The sequence below is a fragment of the Ahaetulla prasina genome, chromosome 5 (genome assembly GCF_028640845.1).
Source record: "Ahaetulla prasina isolate Xishuangbanna chromosome 5, ASM2864084v1, whole genome shotgun sequence".
In the NCBI taxonomy this organism is placed as follows: Eukaryota; Metazoa; Chordata; class Lepidosauria; order Squamata; family Colubridae; genus Ahaetulla; species Ahaetulla prasina.
This window is the reverse complement of record NC_080543.1, coordinates 2,778,652-2,801,387: the sequence shown is the minus strand read 5'-3', so window position 1 is coordinate 2,801,387 and position 22,736 is coordinate 2,778,652. Positions and strand designations below refer to the sequence as shown.

The 22,736-nt window shown below is 45.6% G+C and overlaps 1 protein-coding gene across 3 annotated transcripts in view; it reads right to left on the bottom strand.

The window, feature by feature from the left end:
• Positions 1 to 22,736, bottom strand: part of C2CD3 (C2 domain containing 3 centriole elongation regulator) — a 93,107-nt gene that overhangs the window by 26,554 nt on the left and 43,817 nt on the right. For 2 of the 3 annotated variants that reach the window (XM_058185765.1, XM_058185767.1), the window contains 8 exons: positions 20,723 to 20,800; positions 16,932 to 17,558; positions 15,020 to 15,322; positions 9,843 to 9,981; positions 4,452 to 4,516; positions 2,865 to 3,067; positions 1,492 to 1,592; positions 264 to 410 (listed from right to left, as the gene is read on the bottom strand). In XM_058185765.1, coding sequence (XP_058041748.1) covers positions 264 to 410; positions 1,492 to 1,592; positions 2,865 to 3,067; positions 4,452 to 4,516; positions 9,843 to 9,981; positions 15,020 to 15,322; positions 16,932 to 17,558; positions 20,723 to 20,800 — 1,663 coding nt within the window. The remainder of the gene's footprint in view (positions 1 to 263; positions 411 to 1,491; positions 1,593 to 2,864; positions 3,068 to 4,451; positions 4,517 to 9,842; positions 9,982 to 15,019; positions 15,323 to 16,931; positions 17,559 to 20,722; positions 20,801 to 22,736) is intronic. The other variant, XM_058185766.1, reaches the window with a different exon arrangement.

Sequence of the window (22,736 nt, the reverse complement as noted above, 5' to 3'; positions counted from 1 at the left end):
GATACTGCCCATGGTCATAAGTGTGAAAAACGTGTCGTCAATCTCTTAATCTTTCAGCGCCGTTGTAACTTTGAACATTCTCTAAATGAACGGTCGTAATTTGAGGACCGCAGGCATGACTGCTCTTTAGGCCCTATATTTCAGAGCAAAAAAAAAAAAAGCTTTCCAAAAGTAATCCCTTATGGTGACTTTACTCCTCGGTGTACTTTACTCCTGCTCTGCCCACTGGGACATGAATGCAAAATCTTGCGGACTCTCTTCACCTGAGCGCCCTGAAGAGGGAGGTATGGGAGGAGAGGGACAGCGAATCGAGTCCTTCCGCTTGCTCCGCCGTCTTCTCCTCCGCTTGCTGTAACGAGGTGTGGAACCGACGGACATTCTGCACATGCTCTTCGTAACGGGATCCAGCCCTGCGGGAGAGCCAAGGCTAAGATTTAGAACAGGGGTCCCCAAACTTGGCAGTTTAAAAGACTTGTGGATTTCAACTCCCAGAATTCTCCAGCCAGCATAGCTTCAGTTTCAACCACCAAGTTTCAGAGGGCACCAAGGACTGCACAGTCCTCCTCCTCTTCCTCCTCTCCACAAACCCCACTCCCTTCTAGCAGTGATAAAGTTACCTTGTTGGGTCATGAAATGTCTGCAAGAAAGCCACCATGCTCAGAGACCACCCAGAGTTTAACCCTGAGCTACAAACATTCTCTACTATCGGTAAAGAATATTTATTTATTTAAATGTATGTGTCACCCATCTCACTGTTATGGGATACAACGGAGGAGGCAGAATATCAAATTTTAGTGTTTTGGAATTTGGGGAAACACAATCAGACCCACGATAAACGGAATACCCCTGCCAATAAATGCCTGTTGTGATCCATCAGCAGCCTACGGAGCTGGCAACGGAGTCGGACAGCGATGAGGCAGAGGTGGGGCCAGGGCCATCGGGGAGTGAGGTGCAGACTCAAGAGTCTCCAGAGGCTGATAGTACTGAGGCAGAGGAACAGGAGGAGCCTGTTCCTAATGCACGCATGAGAAGAGCTGCCAGAAGGGAAGAGCAGCTCAAGCAGAGAGGACGACTCAGGAGTAAGGCCAGGAGATGATTGGCCCCTCCCATAAGGCTTAAAACAGACCAGCAATGGCGTTTGAGCTTTGCTGGAAAACAAAGTTGTAGCTGTGTCTTCTGCTTCGTCTACGTCTTTGTTTTTGTGGCTTCTGGACGTTTGCCAGAAAGGGCCTTTGGCAGGTTGCCTAATTGGACCAAGGTTTGTGAGATAACTGAGGAATTTGTTTTGGGAGGTATCTGTTTTACTTTGAGTTGAACAATGCTGGGAATTAAGTAATTCCCAGCTGTTCGAATAAAGTTTGTGTTTCCACGAGCTAAGTTTATTACTACCTACTTCGGCCTGGGTCACAACAATGCCTGGGACAGAGTAAGTGAAACTCTTAAGCAATAATTTTGCAGCCCTGGAAACATCCACTTCTGATTTTGTCTTACCTTGCATGACTGGAAGCTTCCGGGCTCTTCCATGGAGAACTGGAAAGTTTGGGGGTGCCTCTGGTGGAGAAGGATGAGAATGAAGGATAGGAGTCCCTGGCCTGAAAGACAAAAGGCCTTAAGGTAGGAACCTGCAACAACCCACAACTGGACAATCGGTTTATTACGATCTGGCAAAAGTAGCATGCAATTTTCTTTTACGTTCTTGAGCTTTCCAGGAATTTCAGTACAGGCAGTCCTCGACTTACGACCACAACTGAGCCCAAATTTTCTGTTGTTAAGCGAGACGTGTCTCAAGTGAATGCTGCCCCATTTCATGACACAGTTGTTACGGGGAATCTGGCTTCCGTGTTGACTTTGCTTGTCAGAAAGACGCAAAAGGGGATCAGGTGACACACACACACACACACGGGACGCTACGACTGTCATAAATACGAGCCAGCGTGTTGTGTCTGCGCCGCCTGAGCCGGGCCTCCTGCCAGAAAGTGACTTGGACAGTGAGGGGGAAGGGCCGTCAGGACTTACCTCGGGAGCACCAGCTTCCCTGCTCAGCTCCAGGAGCCAGAAACAGGCCAGGTGGAACAAAGCCTCCGTCCCCTGACTCTTTCCACCCCCCAGGCCGCGCCTCCAGACCCGGCTGATGGCAATCAGGCCTGGCTGGACCCTAGGTTTTGGAGGCAGGAGAGACGGGAACAACAGAAGCAGGGGTGGGGCAGGCCTAGGAAGTGCTGAGTCATGGTGCCACACCCCACAGGATATAAGGGCAGCAAGAGCTGCTGTGCCTCTTCGTAGCAGGCAAATTAACTGCTTAACTAAGAGCTGAAGTACTGTTTGTTCCTGAGTGACTCATCGGTGTCGAGGGAGATAACACAGACACTTGGCAGACGCTCGCTATTTTGCTGCCAGAGCTGAAAGTGCCGGCTAATTAAGCCATCGCTCGGACTGAGGTGAGGGGGGACAGAACACAGTGTCTGAATTCTGATCACGTGACCACGGGGGATGCTGCAACGGTGGTAAGTGTGGAAAAAACAGTCCTACGTCACATTGTTCGGTGCTGTCATAACTTCGAATGGTCACTAAACAATCGGTTATAAGTCGAGGATTACCCGTAGTCAATAAAGAAATAGAAAAGAAAGAAATCGAGACTAAACAAACAATAAATAAGTAAATGAAACAAAAAATAATTGACCAGAATAAATAAAATAAACGAATAAATACAAAATAAAGAAAACAAAACAATAAATAAACAAAACAACAAATGAATGAAACAATAACACCACAAATAAAACAATAAATAAATTAAAAACTTTCCCAGGCGGTTTTGTCCGCGTGGCAAGCAGACTTGCCAAAGAGAAACAGGGAACGGTACGTACAGAGGATGCCTTTACCTGGCAGCTTCTTGCCTGCCTTTCTTCTTTCAGGTGAGTGATATTTTCAAGCGGGGAGACGGCAACTTTGACCTGCCCTCGGCACTGCCCGGTCAGGTCGGTGATGTCGTACCAGCCGCAGATGTACTGGAAGCCGGAGAGCAGCGGGGAGAGGTCCACCGATGCAAATCCTATCACTCGTTCAACGTCTGCATGTAAAAAGCACGCAGCAATTAAACTCAGCAATTAACATCTCAGCAATTAAAATTTGCACCTGGCCGTAAGAGACCTTGGTTCGTACCCACAATTCCAAACGTCGGCCTCTAAGAAAGACAAATGGACGAGGGCACCAAGGGAAAAGGCAATCGACTGAGTAGAAAGTGACCACATGTTAACTTTGAAGGCTCTAGTTTAATCTACCTTCTTCCAAAGGGCCCAGACTACAGCTCCCATTATCTGATATATGCACCTTTCGAATAGCAATTAAAAACACCCCCAAACATGGTTAGTTTTGCAAGCAATTGGGAATTTTTAAAAATATATTTCCATTGCTTTGTAAAAGCATTTTCAAACACAGAAGCTATTTATTCATTTGGTTGGTTGGTTATTTTCCTTCCTTCCTTCCTTCGTCCCTTCCCTTCTTTCTTCCTTTCTCTTTCATCTCCCTTCCTCCCACTTGTTCTTCTCCCTTGCGTACATTCTTTCTTCTTCCTTCCTTCCCTCCTTCCTTCATCCCTTCCCTTCTTTCCTCTTTTCTCTCTTTCACCTCCCTTCCTCCCAGTCGTTCTTCTCCCTTAAGCACATTCTTTTTCCTTCCTTCCTTCCTTCCCTTCCTTTATCCCTTCCCTTCTTTCTTCCTTTCATCTCCCTTCCTCCCACTCGTTCTTCTCCCTTGCGCATATTCTTTTTCCTTCCTTCCTTCCTTCCTTCCTTCCTTCCTTCCTTCCTTCCTTCCTTCCTTCCTTCCTTCCTTCCTTCCTTCCTTCCTTCTTACCTGCCTGTCTGCCTGCCACCCATCAAAAACTCTGGGAGGCTTACAATTCCCGAAGTATGAAAACAATGAAAAGGATTTAAAAGCCTTCTAAAAACAATAAAAGCATCCAAATTAAATATACAAATTTAATTAAATACAGCCGAGAATACTTGGCCAGTTAACTGTACAGGCAGTCCTTGACTTACGACCATTTGTTTAATGCTTCAAAGTTACAACGGCATGGGAAAAAAGTGACCGAGGACCAGTTTTTCACCCTTATTATGATCGTTGCGGCAGCCCCAGGAGTCAAGCGAACAAACTTTTGGATGCTTAGCAACTGACATGGATTCATGTTGGTTTGTGTAACATCCCAAAGTCCCGGGGACTATCATTTGCGACCTTCTTAGGAATTTTCTGACAAAGTTAAGGTAAAGACAAAGTCAATTGTAAGTCGAGAATTACCTGTAGCCACTTACAGCTACACACGAGCGATAATAAATATCAATCGCATAGGGTGGATAGGCAGATAGCTTTCAATCAACCGATTTTTAAAGAAAGATTGCTATGTTACGGTTAGAAGTTGCCCTGTGGCGAAGGAGTTCCGATTAGTGACGGGGTACCTGCTTTATGCCATATTTTGAAGACCAGAGTTTTCTGGGAATCCAGCAGGAGTTCCTTGGAGAGTCTGCAAAGAATCCAAAAAGAAACCAGAAATATATTTAAATGATAGCTGGAGGAAATATCACTTCCTGGCATGTTTTTTTTGATATACAGGTAGTCCTCAACATATGAGCCCCAAAATGTCTGTTGGAAGTTCGCAAAAGAAGATCATGTGACCCAGGGACACTGCGACCGACATAACTACCAGTCAGTTACCAAGCGTCCGAATTTTGATCACCTGACTGTGGGGATGCTGTAATGGTTGTAAGTGTGAAACAAGGTCGTAAGTCGCTTTTTTCAGTGCCGTTGTAACTTCGAACGGTCACTGAATGAATGGTTGTAAGTCGAGGATTACTTGGATAGAAGCTTGCGTCAATCTGGTTCTCTCCAATTATGTTGAACAAGAAGTTCTAACGATCCTCCAGGAACTAGGGCAGTCTATCCTATCTGAAGAGCCCAGGTTGGCAAAATGACAAAACTGTGGTAGGTCTGGAGTTGTGACCGAGGCCCAAGTAGTGATTACTAAACACAATTCAGTCCTGAACAAACTTATTTTATTAAAACAGCTGAGAACTAATTCATTCTCAGCTTAGTCCAAAACAAATCCTTCCTAAACAGTCCTTCGGCCTTATCACCAACTTTTGATGTCTTTGGCAACCTGCCAAAGGCTTTTCTTGGCAAAACCCCCACAAAGTTCAAGAGACGCTGAAAAGAAACAACGGGATTCAACTTTGCTTTTCCACAAAGAACCCAACGTTGCTTCTCTTTTAAGCCTAATGGGAGTGGCCAATCATCTCCTGGCCTTACACCTGAGTCGTCCCTTTTGCTTCAGCTGCTCTTGAATTCTGGCAGCTCTTCACATGAGTGCACTAGGAACAGGCTCCTTCTGTTCCTCTGCCTCTCTGACATCCGACTCTGGAGGCTCTGGAGTCTGTGCATCGCTCCCAGATGGCCCTGGCCCCATCTCTGCCTCCGACACAGAGCCCTCGTCCAGGCCTTCCCCTGACTCCAGGACTAGTCCATCATCCTCCCCAGCCTCCTTACTGTCTGACTCCGCTGCCACCTCCGCAGGCTGCTGGCAGATCACAACAGGAGTTTAGTTCCAATTCCTGAGTTCTCTACCTAGTGAACAATGGTGGGGAATGAAAGGATTTCTGCAAGGAATATACGTAAATCCTTCCATTCCCCACCATCCAGTCAGAGCTGAAGAAGCTTCTTGGAGGAGAAGCGAAACGTCTTCAAACAAAAAAAAACACACACAAGAAAATCCAGTTGCCTCCTGAAAAAGCACCTTTGGGATCCACCACTGGAGGTTTTTCAAGATGAGATTGGACAACCATTTGTCCAGAATGGTATAGATTCTCCTGCTTGAGCAGGGGGTTGGACTAGAAGACCTCTAAGGTCCCTTCCAACTCTGTTATTCTGTTCATTTCCAGAACAACCTACAGGTCAGGGATTTGGGGTTGGGTTTTTTTTTTTGCTGCTTTTCAGCCCCGTCTCAAAACAGGAGCAAAACATCATCTTGTAATCATCAGCATTTTAAATATGCTGGCAGCTCAGATTTCCATCTTTAATATGATGTCTCTGCATATTACAAGAAACACAGATCTACGTATCTCCATTTAAACACTGTGTTTACATTGTATTTGCATCTCTGGAGGGCCAGGGATAGGGGTTGTTCCTCTGTCCTGGTCCTATTAGACCTCTCAGCGGCTTTCGATACCATCGACCATGGTATCCTGCTGCGCCGGTTGGAGGGATTGGGAGTGGGAGGCACCGTTTATCGGTGGTTCTCCTCCTATCTCTCTGACCGGTCGCAGACGGTGTTGACAGGGGGGCAGAGGTTGGCCCCGAGACGCCTCACTTGTGGGGTGCCGCAGGGGTCGATCCTCTCGCCCCTTCTGTTCAACATCTATATGAAGCCGCTGGGTGAGATCATCAGTGGCTTCGGTGTGAGGTACCAGCTGTACGCGGATGACACCCAGCTGTACTTTTCCACATCAGGCCACCCCAATGAAGCTATCGAAGTGCTGTCCCGGTGTTTGGAAGCCGTACGGGTCTGGATGGGGAGAAACAGGCTCAAGCTCAATCCCTCCAAGACAGAGTGGCTGTGGATGCCGGCATCCCGGTACAGTCAGCTGAGTCCTCGGCTGACTGTTGGGGGCGAGTCATTGGCCCCGATGGAGAGGGTGCGCAATCTGGGCGTTCTCCTGGATGAACGGCTGTCTTTTGAAGACCATTTGACGGCCGTCTCCAGGAGAGCTTTCCACCAGGTTCGCCTGGTGCGCCAGTTGCGCCCCTTTCTAGACCGGGATGCCTTATGCACGGTCACTCACGCCCTCGTGACGTCTCGCCTGGATTACTGCAATGCTCTCTACATGGGGCTCCCCTTGAGGGGCATCCGGAGGCTTCAGTTGGTCCAGAATGCGGCTGCGCGGGTGATAGAGGGAGCCCCTCGGGGCTCCTGTGTTACACCTATCCTGCGCAGGCTGCACTGGCTACCTGTGGCCTTCCGGGTGCGCTTCAAGGTGTTGGTGACAATCTTTAAAGCGCTCCATGGCATAGGGCCGGGCTATTTGCGGGACCGCCTACTGCTACTGAATACCTCTCACCGACCCGTGCGCTCTCACAGGGAGGGACTCCTCAGGGTGCCGTCAGCTAGGCAGTGTTGTCTGGTGACGCCCAGGGGAAGGGCCTTCTCTGTGGGGGCTCCCACCCTCTGGAACGAACTCCCTCCAGGACTTCGTCAACTTCCGGACCTCCGAACCTTTCGTCGCGAGCTTAAAACGCACTTATTCATCTGTGCGGAACTGGATTAGATTTTAAATTTAGGGGTTTTAAGGTTTTTTTTATTATTTATATTGTTTTTTAAATTCGGCAATAGAATAAGTTTTTTAATTGTTGTTTTTTAATTTGTATTTATATGTATTTTAACTGCCTGTGAGTCCTTAGGGAGATAGGGCGGTATATAAATTTGAAAAATAAATAAATAAAAATAAATAAATCAAAGAGCGCAAAAAGGTATGCACAATGTCACCAGGAGCTGCCCCAGGCGGTCCTCGGAGTAGAACAATCCGTTTAGCGACCGTTTGAAGTTATGGCGGGCTGATGGCCATTTTTTCAGACTTATGACCGTTGCGGTGTTTCCAGGGTCACGTGATCAAAATTCAGACACTTGGCAACTGGCTCGCCTACGGTAGTCCTCGATTTACGACCCCAGTTGGGACTGGAACTTTTGTCACTAAGCAAGGGGTCCACACACATTTTTACGACCATTTTTTTTGCCTTGAGCGTTAAAGTGAATCGCCACGTTCGTGAAGCGAATCAGCCAGTCGTTAAGCAAATCGGGCAGAAGCAAAAAATTCATTTAGCGAACGCTCAAAGTTACAACAGCGCTGGAAGAAAGGGACTTATGAACGTTTCTCACACTTACGACCACTGCAGCATCCCCGTGGTCACGCGATCAAAACGCTTGGCAACTGGTTCGTATTTACAACGATTGCAGTGTCTTGTGATCCGCTTTCGCGACCTTCTGACAAGCAAAGTCACGGGGGCCGAATGCAGATTCAGGAAACAACCGTGTGACTAACTGAACAACTGCACTGATTCGCTTAACGACTGGGGCAGGAAAGTTCATAAAATGGGACAAACGCACTTAACCCATGTTTTACTTTGTTGTTGTTGTTAGTTGCGAAGTCGTGTCCGACCCATCGCGACCCCATGGACCACGTTCCTCCAGGCCTTCCTGTCCTCTGCCATCCCTTGGAGTCCATTGAAGCTCACGCCTCCTGCTTCAGTGACTCCATCCAGCCACCTCATTCTCTGACGTCCCCTTCTTCTTCTTCTGCCCTCCATCTTTCCCAGCATTTGGCTCTTCTCCAGTGAGTATTTTCTTCTCATTAGGTGGCCAAAGTATTTCAGTTTCATCTTCAGGATCTGGCCTTCTGAAGAGCAGTCAGAGTTGATCTCCTCTAGAACTGACTTGTTTGTTCGCCTTGCAGTCCAAGGGACTCGCAGGAGTCTTCTCCAACACCAGAGTTCAAAGGCCTCCATTCTTTGGTGCTCAGCCTTTCCTATGGTCCAACCTTCACAGCCATACATTACAACTGGGAAAACCATAGCTTTAACTATACGCACTTTGATTGGCAGGGTGATGTCTCTGTTTTTTACTATGCTGTCTAGATTTGCCATCGCTTTCCTCCCCAGGAGCAAGCGTCTTTTAATTTCTAGGCTGCAGTCCCCATCTGCGGTGATCTTGGAGCCCAGGAAAATAAAATCTGTCACTACCTCCATTTCTTCACCATCTATCTGCCAGGAATTGAGAGGGCCGGATGCCATGATTTCAGTTTTCTTAATGCTGAGTTTCAAGCCAACTTTTGCACTCTCCTCCTTCACCCGCATGAAGAGGCTCTTTAGTTCCTCTTCGCTTTCTGCCATTAGAATGGCGTCATCTGCATATCTGAGGTTGTTGATATTTCTTCCGGCAATCTTAATTCCAATTTTTGATTCATCTAGCCCCGCCTTTCTCATGATGTGTTCTGCATATAAGTTAAATAGGCAGGGTGATAGTATACAGCCTTCCCGGACTCCTTTCCCAATTTTGAACCAATCAGTGGTTCTGTGTCCAGATGTATGTTTTACTTAGTATGTTTAAATATGTTTTACTTAGCAACATCAATTTTGGGCTCAATTGTGGTCGTAACTTGAGGACAGCCTGTATTTATGATGGAAAATTCAGGTGTCTGGCATTAGAATCTCAGTCATCCAAGTCATGGTTGTCCCACAGGTGCTTTTTCAGACCTACTATTTATTATTTATTTATTTGAATTTATATCCCGTCCTTCTCCGAAGACTCAGGGCGGCTTACAGTGTGTAAGGCAATAGTCTCATTCTATTTGTATATTTACAAAGTCAACTTATTGCCCCCAACAATCTGGGTCCTCATTTTACCTACCTTATAAAGGATGGAAGGCTGAGTCAACCTTGGGCCTGGTGGGGCTTGAACCTGCAGTAATTGCAAGCAGCTGCTGTTAATAACAGACTGTCTTACCAGTCTGAGCCACCAGAGGCCTACAGGAACCATTTGCACCACTCAGGTGACCCTGGGGACACAGGTAAACCTCCAAGTGGCCTCAACCACCCACTAAAAGGATGCAAATGATCAGCTGTCTGCAAAGAACAGAAATCCTTCCCTTCCCCACCATCCAGTCAGAGCCGAAGAAGCTCCTTGGATGAGAAGTGAAACGTCTTCAAAAGAAAAAAACCAGAAAGTCCAATTGCCTCCTGAAAAAGCCCCTTTGGGACAGGCGACCGGCGTATTTCTGACAGAATATTTCTGATGCCTTACAAACCTCGTCTGGTGCTGAAAATCCCAAACGGGGGAATCTGTGTTTTCTACTGTGGCGGTGGTGACGGGGTTATCGACATCAGCGGCCACGAAAGTCACGTAGCTACAGGGCGACGTTCCTCCCCGCTCTGCAAGAGGACTCCCTGAAACCGAATAATTTAGAATCAGTTTGCAGTTATGGGTTTGCGTTCTACGACAATTTCACGACAAAAGAAACAAAAGTCAATCAAGATAGAGAGGGAAGGGACCTTGGAGGTTTTCTAGTCCAACCCCCTACTCAAGCAGGAGAGGAGACCCTATATCATTTTTTATTATTATTATTTATTAGATTTAAGTCAGATGGCTGTCCAGACTCTTCTTAAAAACCTCCCGTGATGGAGCACCCACAACTTCTGGTGGCAAGCTGTTCCACTGGTTAATTGTCCTCACTGTTAGGAAGTTTATCTTTAATTCCAGGCTGCTTCTCTCCTTGATTAATTTCCATCCATTGTTTTAACTTTTAACCTGAATGGTGTCCCGACCACAGGCTGAAAAGGAAACCTGAAAAATTGCTTTAATAGAAGATAGAATCCTAGAGCTGGAAGGGACCTCAGAGATCTTCTAGTCCAACCCCCTGTTCAAGGCAGGAGACCTAAGGTGAAAGGGATCCGGGTTGGGAACGACTTTCCTGCAAAGGGTTTATAGTGAAAAATCTGGATTTACCAGCCACATTCAGAGTTTACGTGTCTTTGGAGAAATGAAAGTTGACATTCTTAGCAGGTTAAGTGAGACATTTGTTAACTGAGTTTTGCCCCGTCTTAGCACCTTTCTTGCCGCAGTTGTTAAGTGAATCACTGCCGTTGTTAAGTGAGTCACACGGTCGTTAAGTGAATCTGGCTCCCCCGTTGACTTTGCTCGCCAGAAGGTCGCAAAAGGGGATCACGTGACCCCGGGGATGCTCCGACCGTCATAAAGATGAACCAGTCAGTCACCAAGCTTTTGAATTTTGATCTCGTCCTCATGGGGATTCTGCAATGGTCGTAAGTGTGAAAAGTGGTCGCCGGTCACTTTTTTTCAGTGCCGTTGTAACTTCGAACCTAAATGAACAGTTGTAAGTTGAGGACTCTTTGTACACGTGGTTCTCGATTTACAATCATTTGTTTAATGGCTGTTTGAAGTAACAACAACATATTGCAGCATTCCCCAACGTCATGTGATCAAAATTCAAAGGGCTGGCAACTGACTTGTATTTATGACGGTCGCAGTGTCCCAGGGCAGGGGTCTCCAACCTTAGTAACTTTAAGACTTGTGGACTTTAACTCCCAGAATTCCTCAGCCAGCTTTGCTGGCTGAGGGATTCTGGGAGTTGAAGTCCACAAGTCTTAAAGTTTCTAAGGTTGGAGACCCCTGTCCCAGGGGGTCATTTGTGATCTCCTTTTGCTAACATCTGACAAGCAACCGTGGTACTGGTTGCAGTGATTCACTGAACAAACCCGGCAGGAAAGGGCGTAAAATGGAGCAAAACTCACTTAGTGACTGCCTTGCTTAGCAATGGAAATTTGGAGACTCAGTTGTGGTCGTAAGTCGAGGATTTGCGACCTCTTTGTCACATTTTGCTGCAGATTCTCCTCTAGTGACCAGGGTGCTACAGAGAATTAAAAAAAAGAAAACAGCCCAGATAATAGTATTAAACTTTTTCCTAGGACTCTAATGCTGTTTTTCTGCTCTGGGTGGCCTTTTGACTCCTGTTCCTCTCGCACCAATGCCTGGTCTTCTCCAGCATCTGCCCACTTGGGCTTTCAACCAAGGCATGTTCTCATCCTTGCCCAAAGAAAGGTATTGTATAAAAATAAGCAAATCTACCCACTTCTGGTTTTTACTGCAAAGTCTTGGCTGCTCTTGTAATAAAACTCTGCAGCTATGGCCTTGACCAGTGGTGAAATGCTCCCGGTTTGGACCGGATCACCCAATCGGGTAGCGATGGCGGCGGGTGGCTCAGAGAACCCCAAGCAAAAATCCCTGCCCCCCCCCATGCCCAACTGAGCCACGCGATCATCAGAGGATTTTTTTTTTATTTTAAACTTTTCAAAGCATTTTTTCTTCAGCCAAAGAGGCTGTAAAAAAAAAAAGCTTTAAAAAGGTTCTGGAGATCAGGCAACGCAGCTGGGATCGTCAGAACCCTTCAAAAGTTTTTCAGAGGCTCCTCTGATGATCCCAGCTGAGAGGCTTTTAAAAGCATTTTTTACAACCTCTTCGGCAAAAGAAAAAAAATGCTTTTAAAAGGGGGGAAAAAAAGTTGGCCACGCCCACCCAGTCACATTTAACCCCTCACCAAGCCACACCCACAGAACCGGTAGTAACAAATTTTACATTTCACCACTGCCCTTGACCAATATGGAATGGAATAGAATGGAGTGGAGTGGAGTGGAGTAGAATAGAATAGAATAGAATAAATAGAATAGAATAGAAAATATGGAATGGAATGGAATGGAATAGAATATAATAGAACAGAATTAAGGATGGGATGGGATGGGATGGGATGGGATAGAATCGAATCGAATCGAACAGAACAGAACAGAACAGAATTACAATTAGAAGAAAAGAGAAAAGAATAGAACAGAAGAAAGAATAGAGATGTCAGGTTTCCAAGTGATGAAACCCACTCAAAAAGAAATAGGCAAAGTCCATCTTCCAAAACAAATTTCTTTTAAGAATATTAATACAACAGAATTAGAATAGAAATAGAATAGAATTAGAATGGAATCAGAATAGAATTAGAATTAAAATAGGAGAAAGAAAAAAACAGAAGCAGGCATTGTTTATTGGCCAAGTATGATCGGATACACCAGGCATTTGTCTACGATTCAGAAGCTCTTATACCAATAAGAGAAGGCGGTAAAAAAGACGAGAAAGATAATAGTAATACAGTCATATAATGAAACATCTAACATCTAATACAGATTTGCCCCAAATAAGTGGGAAGACAAGCTTCATTAGTGTGGATGGGTGTTAAAATTGAAGTCAAAAAGATGGCCACACCCAGGCCACTGAACCCACCGTTTTGACTTCTTGTTTTCCCCAAAAATAATAACTTTATCATCATTGTACGTATATATACACAGCAGCCTTTATGACAAGCATATCATCGCCACACACATTTCAAGACGATGATAAAGAATAGAGATTGCAGATAGAAGAAAAAAGCTGCTGAAACAAGGTAAAAGAATCAAGTAAAGCATTAAGATTTATAAAGAACTTTTGACAGCTCGTTTTCCCTTGCTTTCCAATAGTTAATAATCACTAAGTATTTGTATCGTTCTTGAAATCTGGGAGGGTGTTTCTTATTTAAACCATTTTATATAATGCTGTTCAACTGATCTCTCTTTTTTTTTTTTAAAAAAAGTCTAATGTCTAAACTGGCCTTGTTCTACGACGTTATCATATATGAGAAGACAAACTTGGTTAAATTTAGTGAAATATATGCAGGCAGTCCTCCACTTATGACCACAATTGATCCCAAAATTTCTGTTGCAGCAGATTAAGTGAATCACTGCAGTCCTTAAGTGGGTAACATGGTTGTTAAGTGAGTTTTGCTCCATTTTACAACCTTTCTCACCTCAGTTAAGTGAATCACTGCAGTCCTTAAGTGGGTAACATGGTTGTTAAGTGAGTTTTGATCCATTTTACGACCTTTCTTGCCACAGTGGTTAAATGAGTCACTGCAACTGTTAAGTTAGTGACACGGTCGTTAAATGAATCTGGGTTCTCCATTGACTTTACTTGTCAGAGGGTCGCAAAAGGGGGAATACATGATCCCGGGACACTGCAACCGTCGTAAGTATGAACCAGTTGCCATGCATCCAAATTTTGAACCCGTGACCATGGGGCTGATGCAACGGCCGTTAAGTGTGGAAAACGGTTGTTAAGTTGCTTTTTTTTCAGTGCCGCTATAACTCCGAATGGTCACTAAGCGGGCGGTCGTAAGTTGAGAACCCCCTGTATAAATCCTTTCTTTTCTGGTCAATCTCTCCTCCCTACAAAGACAAGCCTGCATAACAACTGGTCAGTTTCACATAGTTCTGATCCAAGCTGAGCTGCAAGTGGAGAAGTTCGGCCCTAGTTCGTATTTGTAGGAACGAATCCCTGAAAAACAGAATTTTATTTATTTTATTTATTTATTTATTTTTCAAATTTATATACCGCCCTATCTCCCTAAGGACTCAGGGCGGTTCACAGGCAGTTAAAATACATATAAATACAGATTAAAAACGACAATTAAAAAACTTATTCTATTGCCAAATTTAAAAATAGTATAAATAATAAAAACCCCTTAAAACCCATAACTTTAAAATCTAACCCAGTCCCGCGCAGATGAATAAGTGTGTTTTAAGCTCGCGACGAATTTGCTGAAGCAGTTAGTGGTTCTTCCTGAAAGGAGGAAAACAACAACAACAATTTAGGAGGAATGTGTTAACAGTGCAAGGATGAGGAGGGCAGGGGTACTTTGAGCCGGCGGTGGGTGGGTGGGTGGGTGGGAAACTCTTTAAGAATAATTTCCTGACTGTTCTTTAACCCGCAGTCAAGCCGCACCGCTTCGAAAGCCGCGTGTTGATCAAAAGGCCTTCCTTGAGAGAAATATGGGAAGTTGCTTGGTTGATTAATCCAGTTTAATCTAGTTGTGCTGGCATTGGGCACAAATTATTGGAGCGCATCAGGATGGAACAGTTGGGTGTTCATGGTGGTGCACAGCGCAAGGGCCAAGACCCCCCCCCCCCCCGTTGTGGGAGGAAATTCTAGGAATAAGGTCACCAGAAGCAAAAGTCGAACAAAGGGCTATTTCGTGGCTGCCCTCTCCCACTTCCAGCTCAGCTGGATTGCAAACGCTTGCATTTTATTTTACAAGTAATCCTTGGCTTCACTCGGTGCCCATTCGAAGTTGCAAGGGCACTGACAAAAACAACTTAGGACCGTTTTTCACACTTTGGGGCTGGTCCCCCCCCCACATTGAATGATTTGGAGTGGGGGGAACAAGTGATGGGAAGTGTCTGGGAGGGAAAAATTATAGCAAGGCAAACATCAGTTCTGGCTTTTCTTTACTGTAATCCACTTCACCTTTAGTAAACGATACCTTTCTCAACGAAGGGAGTCAAGGGTCTTTCTCGCTTAAAGGTCCGAGATGAGGCAGGACTGACACCTGCTTACCTTTTAAGCTTAGGTGCATGGCTCTTTCCACGAGAATGCTCACAGCGAAGGTGTTCTCCAGATCGCTGGCAGCAGGTTTGCCCTGGGGGACTTCGTCGACGGGAGGATTTGCTTCCGAGCGGACTTCCAGTTCCTGCTCCACCACTGCCTTCTTCTCTTCTTCAACACTGTTGCTGCTGCTGTCCCTGTCGTCTTCATGGTTCCCAGACCCTCCGCATGGATCGGCAGGCGTCACCGTAATGTGAACCCGCAGCGCGGCTCCCCCCAGGTTGGCAGCGTTCCGTCGGAACAAAGGAAAGACACCTGCGACAAGGGGAGAACGTGAGGCTCAATCGAAATGCAGATCTCGCCCCTCTGAGAAAAAGCTGCTAGGTTTTCTAAGGGGGAACCAACCGCAGGTTGACTTTCAGTCCTCGATTTATGACCACAATTGAGCCCAAAATTTCCGTTGCTGAGCAAGGAAGTTGTTAAATGAGCGTTGCTCTACCTTACCACCTTTCTTGCTACAGCCTTCTCACAGGAAGTCACTAAGGCAGAAGCTTGTCCACCCCAAAGATAAAACACCCAGACACAAACTGAACAACATGGTACATGCAGTACAATGCAGTGAACCAGGTACAGTTCTATACATTGGGGGAACAAAACAGCCACTTCACAAACGCATGGCACAACGGAGGAGAACAAACTAGGAGTAGATTCAGCAGTCCATCTGCATTTTTTTTAAAAAAAGGCCGCTCACAGCAAAGTCCACATTTTGGACAGAGAGCACTGCTGGTTTGAAAGACGGGTCAAAGAGGCCAGCTAGGTCAAAATTGAATGGCCCTCTATCAGCAGAGGGGGAGGGATATGACATCATCTATCTCCAGTCTACCTCAGCAGTTCCAAGAAGGCTCCACACCCATTTGCACCACTCAGGTGACCCTGAGGACACAGGTAAACCTCCAGGTGACCTTAATGACTTGCTAAAATGATGCAAATGACCAGTCGTCTTCAAGGAAAATAAATCCTTCCATCCTCCACCATCCGGTCAGAGCTGAAGAAGCTTCTTGGATGAGAAGCGAAACATCATCAAAGAAAAACCAGAAAGTCCAGTCGCCTCTTGAGAAAAAAGCACCTTTGGGACAACCATGACCTGCATGATGGCTGTTGTGCCTCGCTCGCCCCCCTCTCCGCAGCCGGGCCCCTCCCATCTCCTGCTATCTCAGCCAGAGACTGATAATGAAGACGAATGGCCTGGCATGCCTCCAGCCCCCAGTCCTGGCACCATGCCCGGACAGACTGAGCAAATAAACCTCCCCCCCCCACAGCGTGTGAGCATGATGAGCATGAAGCCAGCCACGTGCTAGAATTGCCGGCAGCAGATCAGGAGGAAGGGAGTTCACAGTGGATGGATCCCCGCTTCCGGAGAATGGAGAGGCGACGTCAGCAAAAGGAAGGGAGGGGCAGGCCTGGATAAGTGCTGAGTCATGGAGCCACACCCCATGGCCTATATAAAGGATCTGCTTTCTGGCATTTTTTGAGTCAAGCAAAGTCTCATCTGGTTGCTGAAGTCACAACTTGGATTCCTGCCTGCCCTGAGAACTCTGACAGGACTTTGGCAAAGCTGCAGAGGCTTCGTGGCCACGCTTGATACAGGCTTTCCAGACCCGGCTGTCAGAGGAGGAGTGGGACACGACAATGGCTGAGAATCTCCAGAGCCAGCCTTCTCACAAGCAAAATCAAGGGGGAAGCCACTTATCAACCATGTGACTACCTTAACAACTGCCGTGAGTCACTTAACCACTGTGCCAAGAAAGGTCGTAAAACGGGGCAAAACTCACAATTTCGGGCTCGATTGTGACCGTAAGTCGAGGACTACCCATATTTCCGAGAACCAGGCTAGTGACTGCCTGTAAAACCATTCTAAACGTACCGCTGATGGTTTTCTCCGTCCGTGAACTGTCCGCCAGCGGTGCCAGGTCCACATAGGCTGACCCGATCAAGCGGTCGGTATCCAGCGGTCTTTCCACGTCGCCATCTTTGCCGTAAGCTCGCCACACCTGGAGTTCCAGTTTCTCTTCCCTGAAGTACCAGAATAATGCCGGACTCAACCGAAGCTCCGTTCGGTTGGGTTTCTTAAACATCACCATCCCCTGTTTTTCGCCTTCGGTGAACTTTGGCCTCTTAAGGGAAGACCAAGTGGCTTCTTGATCGTAGAGTTTATAGCGAAGGTAGCAATAGACGCTTTTGTTTAAGTGTGCTTCTCCTGCGAGTAGCACGCTCTGTAGCGGTAACCACAGCCGAGGAGTAGAAACAGTCACGCGGAGCGGGGTCGAAGGGGTCTGGCTTTCACTCTCGCTATCCTCCCACGGATCCTCGGAGTAGGTTTCCTCCCAGTTCCACCCTAAACGGTTGGCGGCCTCCAGAACACGCTCGCGGTCTCCGGGGTGAACAAAAGCAACCGAAATCTCCAAACCTCCGACGACGCTCTGAGTGACGTTTGCACGCCGCGATGCCGAGAGGTCCTCTGGGAGAATGACAGGGTACCAACCTCTCGGACCTGCGAGGAAACGCAAAGAGAAGAAGTTCTTGTCGTAAAAATAAACATATAATTTCTATCATTCATTTTGCAAAGGCCCTTGTCTTGATCCTTCCTCCCGGCCTGGCTGGCAATTTCCCAACTGTCTCGCGGATATCCAGGCCCTACGCAAGGATTTAGAGCAGTGGTGAAATGTAAAATTTGTTACTACCGGTTCTGTGGGCGTGGCTTGGTGGTAATGTGGCGTAATGTGACTGGGTAGGCGTGGCCAACTTTTTTTAAAAAAAAACTTTTAAAAGCCTTTTGGATTCGAACTGTGGATTGGAAAGTGACACCCTCAGGCGGAAGAGAAAATTGCATGGACTAACATTTATTTAGGGCCTCTGGTGGCTCAGGCTGGTAAGACAGTCTGTTATTAACAGCAGCTGCTTGCAATTACTGCAGGTTCAAGTCCCACCAGGCCCAAGGTTGACTCAGCCTTCCATCCTTTATAAGGTAGGTAAAATGAGGACCCAGATTGTTGGGGGCAATAAATTGACTTTGTATATAATATACAAATGGATGAAGACTATTGCTAACATAGTGTAAGCCGCCCTGAGTCTTCCGAGAAGGGCGGGATATAAATGCACAAAAAAAAAAAAATTATTGTGGAAAACTTTTCTACGGCAGGGATAAGGCTGGCGAGACAAAGGGAGGACTTTGTCAATAAACTATTTGAATTTGATAATAAGAACTGCAACTCCAAGAACTGCACAGGGAATAATTGAAATGATGAAAAAAAGATGCATATGACTTTTAAGCAAGAAATAAAAGAAATAATCACAAGACCGTATGGAAAACAGGATCCATAAGAAATAAGAGCTGCTCAGGAACTGACAGTAAACAAAGAATCCACGAAGCAAGAAAGAGCATTGGAAGAAGAAGAAAAAAAGACTGAGGATGAACTATTAAGTGATTATGTAATTTTAAAAACAGTTTAAGGGGAGAGGCAAAAGGATCTCCAGAAAGGGGGACAATAAAAAGGGAAATAGCACAAAGAAGCTGATGAAAGTAAACGAAAAACTACTGAAAACAAGAAGGGGGGAAAAAAGAAAGGAAGGGAAAAAATACAAAATCAAAGGACTACATAGGGACTAATAGAGAGAAACAAAAAATGGGGGAAGAGGAAAAAAGGAGATTGGATAGAAATATAGGCTAAGCAAAGAGAGCAAGGAATTTTAAGAAAAAAAAAGAAGGGAATTGAAATAAATTAAAGGTTGAAATATTAATGAGATGGGAATATATAAATAATGGACTCTCTGAAATGATGGAAATGCCTGCTTGTTTTTTGTTTTCTTTATAAGATTATGAATAACAATTTTTAAGACTGTCGTTGAAATGTAAAGAGATGAATGATGCTGATGCTATGGAGATTGAAAAGAAAGAAATTAGCAAATGGGAATATAGGGTTTTAATATAAATGGAAAAATAAAAAAAAAGGGGGGGGAAGGGATAGATTTGGCTAAAGATTAAAATTGGGGATGGAGAGTTAGATTAGAACTTTTAAGAGAAATGCAAATAGGGAAATAAAAAAAAAGGGGGGGAAGGAAAATATATTGTATAAGAGATGTTGGAAAAAACTGAACTGGAAGTAAACGTGTACCTGGCTGATATTTTGTTAAGAAAAGATACATTGTATGTTGTTGTTTGTGTCTAAAAAATAAAAAAAAATCTCAAAGACCAACAACATACAACCTCTTCGGCCAAAGAGGTTGTAGAAAAAATGCTTTTAAAGGGTTCTGACAATCCCAGCTGAGCTGTGTGATCATCAGAGCCTTTTTTTTTACTTTTAAAAGCATTTTTTCAGGCCGAAGAAAAAATGCTTTTAAAAGTAAAAAACAAAAAAGCCTCTGATGATCGCGCGGCTCAGCTGGACATGCGGGGGGCGGAAGAGATTTTTGCTACCAGTTCTCCGAACCACCTGCCGCCATCGCTACTGGATCGGGCGATCCGGTCCGAACCGGGAGCATTTCACCCCTGATTTAGAGGCAAATAACGGGCACCCTGAATTGCACTCAGAAGCCGACTGGCATTCCAGGCAGCTCAAGCAGCAGTGGTGGCATCTAAGCATGCCGACATGCAGCCGTTTCTGCGGGCACCACTGACTTTTGATGCCGGGGTAGCTTCTGGGTAGTCTTCAAGGATGGCCCCATGGAAAGTGTATTGCAGTAATCCGGACATGAGGTGACCAGGGCGTGCGTAAGTGTTCAAAGGGCTTCCCAATTCAGGAAAGGAAACCAGTTTGGCCTAGTGGTTGAGGTACCAGGCTAGAGAGTAGGAGACTGTGAGTTCTAGTGTTGCCTTAGCCGGCTGGGGGACTTTAGGCCAATCACCAGGAGACTGTGAGTTCTAGTCCCGCCTTAGGCATGAAAGCTGTCTGGATGACTTTGGGCCAATCACCAGGAGATGGTGAGTTCAAGTCCTGCCTTAGGTATGAAAGCCGTCTGGATGACTTTGGGCCAATCACCAGGAGACGGGGAATTCTAGACCATCTGGATGACTTTAGGCCAATCACCAGGAGATGGTGAGTTCTAGTCCCGCCTTAGGCATGAAAGCCGTCTGGATGACTTTGGGCCAATCACCAGGAGACGGGGAATTCTAGACCATCTGGATGACTTTAGGCCCATCACCAGGAGACGGTGAGTTCTAGTCCCGCCTTAGGCATGAAAGCTGTCTGGATGACTTTGGGCCAATCACCAGGAGATGGTGAGTTCTAGTCCCGCCTTAGGCATGAAAGCCGTCTGGATGACTTTGGGCCAATCACCAGGAGATGGGGAATTCTAGACCATCTGGATGACTTTAGACCCATCACCAGGAGACGGTGAGTTCTAGTCCCGCCTTAGCCATGAAAGCTGTCAGTCCCTCCCTCTCACCCCAACCCAGCTCACAGGGTTGTTGCTGTGGGGGAAAACATGAGGAAGAAGGCGTATTTGCCTGTATTTGGTAAGTTCACTGCCCCAGGTATTTCTAAAAATAATAAAGGCTGGATGCAAATTCAGTAAATAACAATAATGAAGGGCGCACCTGATGCGCCAGGTGAACCTATGCATAGATCACCCTCCTCGCCACAGATGCCATCTGCTCCAAGTTGTGCCCCCGGCTTGTGATAAGTGTAGAGGTCATAGTGTGTAACCAGGTGTCTTTACCTGATCTTCGAATCAGCAGATCTCTGGTAGGAACTCTCACGGTTCCCAGCAAGCAATCTTTGAGCGCTTCCCTTGGAGCTGCAAGAGTAAGTAATAGTTATGATGTAAACTTTCCATCATCATAATGGGAATTCATCCCTCTGGAAAGTATCGACATTAGAGGAGGGGTCTCCAAACTTGGCTACTTTAAAGACTTGGGGACTTCAACTCCCAGAATTCCACAGCTATGTGACTGCATTTTGGGTGCCTGGCAACCGGTCTGAATTTATGCCTGTCTCTTGCGGTCACATGACTACAACTTATGACTGTTTGCTGAAAGCCGTCATTTATTTCTGGTTCTCTGGCAAAAATGCTCCACAGCAACCAATGAGTTCGCTTAATGACTGCACTGTTTGCTTACCGACTGCTGCAAAAGAAGGTCGCAAAAAAATCGACTTGGTTACAGGATGACTCGTTTTACGACTGTCACAATTTATGGCCATAATTGGCAGGCTCCATTATGGTTGTAACTTGAGGACTATCTGTATTAGTAAGCATACAATTAAGCTGTTCAACTACAGGTAGTCCTTGACTTACAATCTTTCATATAGTTATAATTATAGTTATAGTTAGAGTTAGTTATATGTGCTTCTCAGAAAATAAGACCGAGTTTTATTTTATTTTAGACTCGAAAATAAGCACTTGGGCTTATTTTCGAGGCGGTCTTACTTTTTCTGAGGTGCAGCAGGCCAAGCTTGGTCAGCTAGATGCTTTGTGGACGCACCTTCGCCTCCATTGAGAACCTTCAGCGTTTGGATTGGAGGCTTTTTGGCGAACGGGAGGAAAATGGGGAGGGGGATTTTCCTGCCTGCCATCCTTCCTTCAGTCTGTGCTGAGGAACGGATGACAGGCAGGAAAATATTTCCTGTGAGAAGAGGGAAAAAGCAAAGTAGCTGACTGCAGAGCTGCTGGCAGCCAAACAAGCAGGAGCGCTGTGCCCAGAAAGAGAAGGGCAAAAGTGGTATTTGCGCTGCCCCAAGGGGCCAGCGGGCTGCAGCTGTAGCTGGACAGTTGCCCCCCTGTGCCTGCACCACCAATTGTGCTGGCCACACCCATCCCCCCCCGGGCTTATTTACGAGGTGGGGTAATATTATGCCACCCCCTAAAATTTAGGGTTGGCCTTATTATTGGGGTGGGTCGTGTTTTCAGAGAAACATGGTAGACTAATCTAGTCTAGTCTACTAGGTAGTATAGAATAGAGAACAGAACAGGATAGGAAAAGAATAGAATGGAATGGAATAAAGTAGAATAGAAATACAGAATAGAAAAGAATAGAATAGAAAATAGAATAGAATAGGAATAAGAATTATTAGAATTAGAATTGAATATAGAAGAAGGAATAGAGTAGAATAGAATAAAGAATAGAATAGAGAACAGAACAGGATAGGAAAAGAATAGAATGGAATGGAATAGAGTAGAATAGAAATACAGAATAGAAAAGAATAGAATAGAAAATAGAATAGAATAGAATAGGAATAAGAATTATTAGAATTAGAATTGAATATAGAAGAAGGAATAGAGTAGAATAGAATAGACCACGGGTAGTCAACCTTTTTATACCTACCACCCACTTTTGTATCTCTGTTAGTAGTAAAATTTTCTAACTGCCCACCGGTTCCACAGTAATGCACCATGTATCGTCATCTGCACATGCCTCTCGTGCATCGTGGATTGGGTTTGTGGTGGGCGGGCACCGGCTACCAGCTCTGCTTGTCTGTTACAGCTGGGCGGTGTGGGGGGAGATGCACGAGCTATTCTGGGATGAGGCTCTTTTGTTTGCGGTCACACTACAGCGCCATTTAGTTTCACTTACGTAACGTGAACTAAACTTATGCGCGGGCGATGCAAATAGTATATTTTCAGAAATTTAAATTGTCCCGGGGAATTTTATGAAAACCTAATGAAAATGTTTTAAAACAATGCTATGAAAAAATTTTAAACAGTCAATTAAATTAAAAAAAAGGAAAGGGCTTCA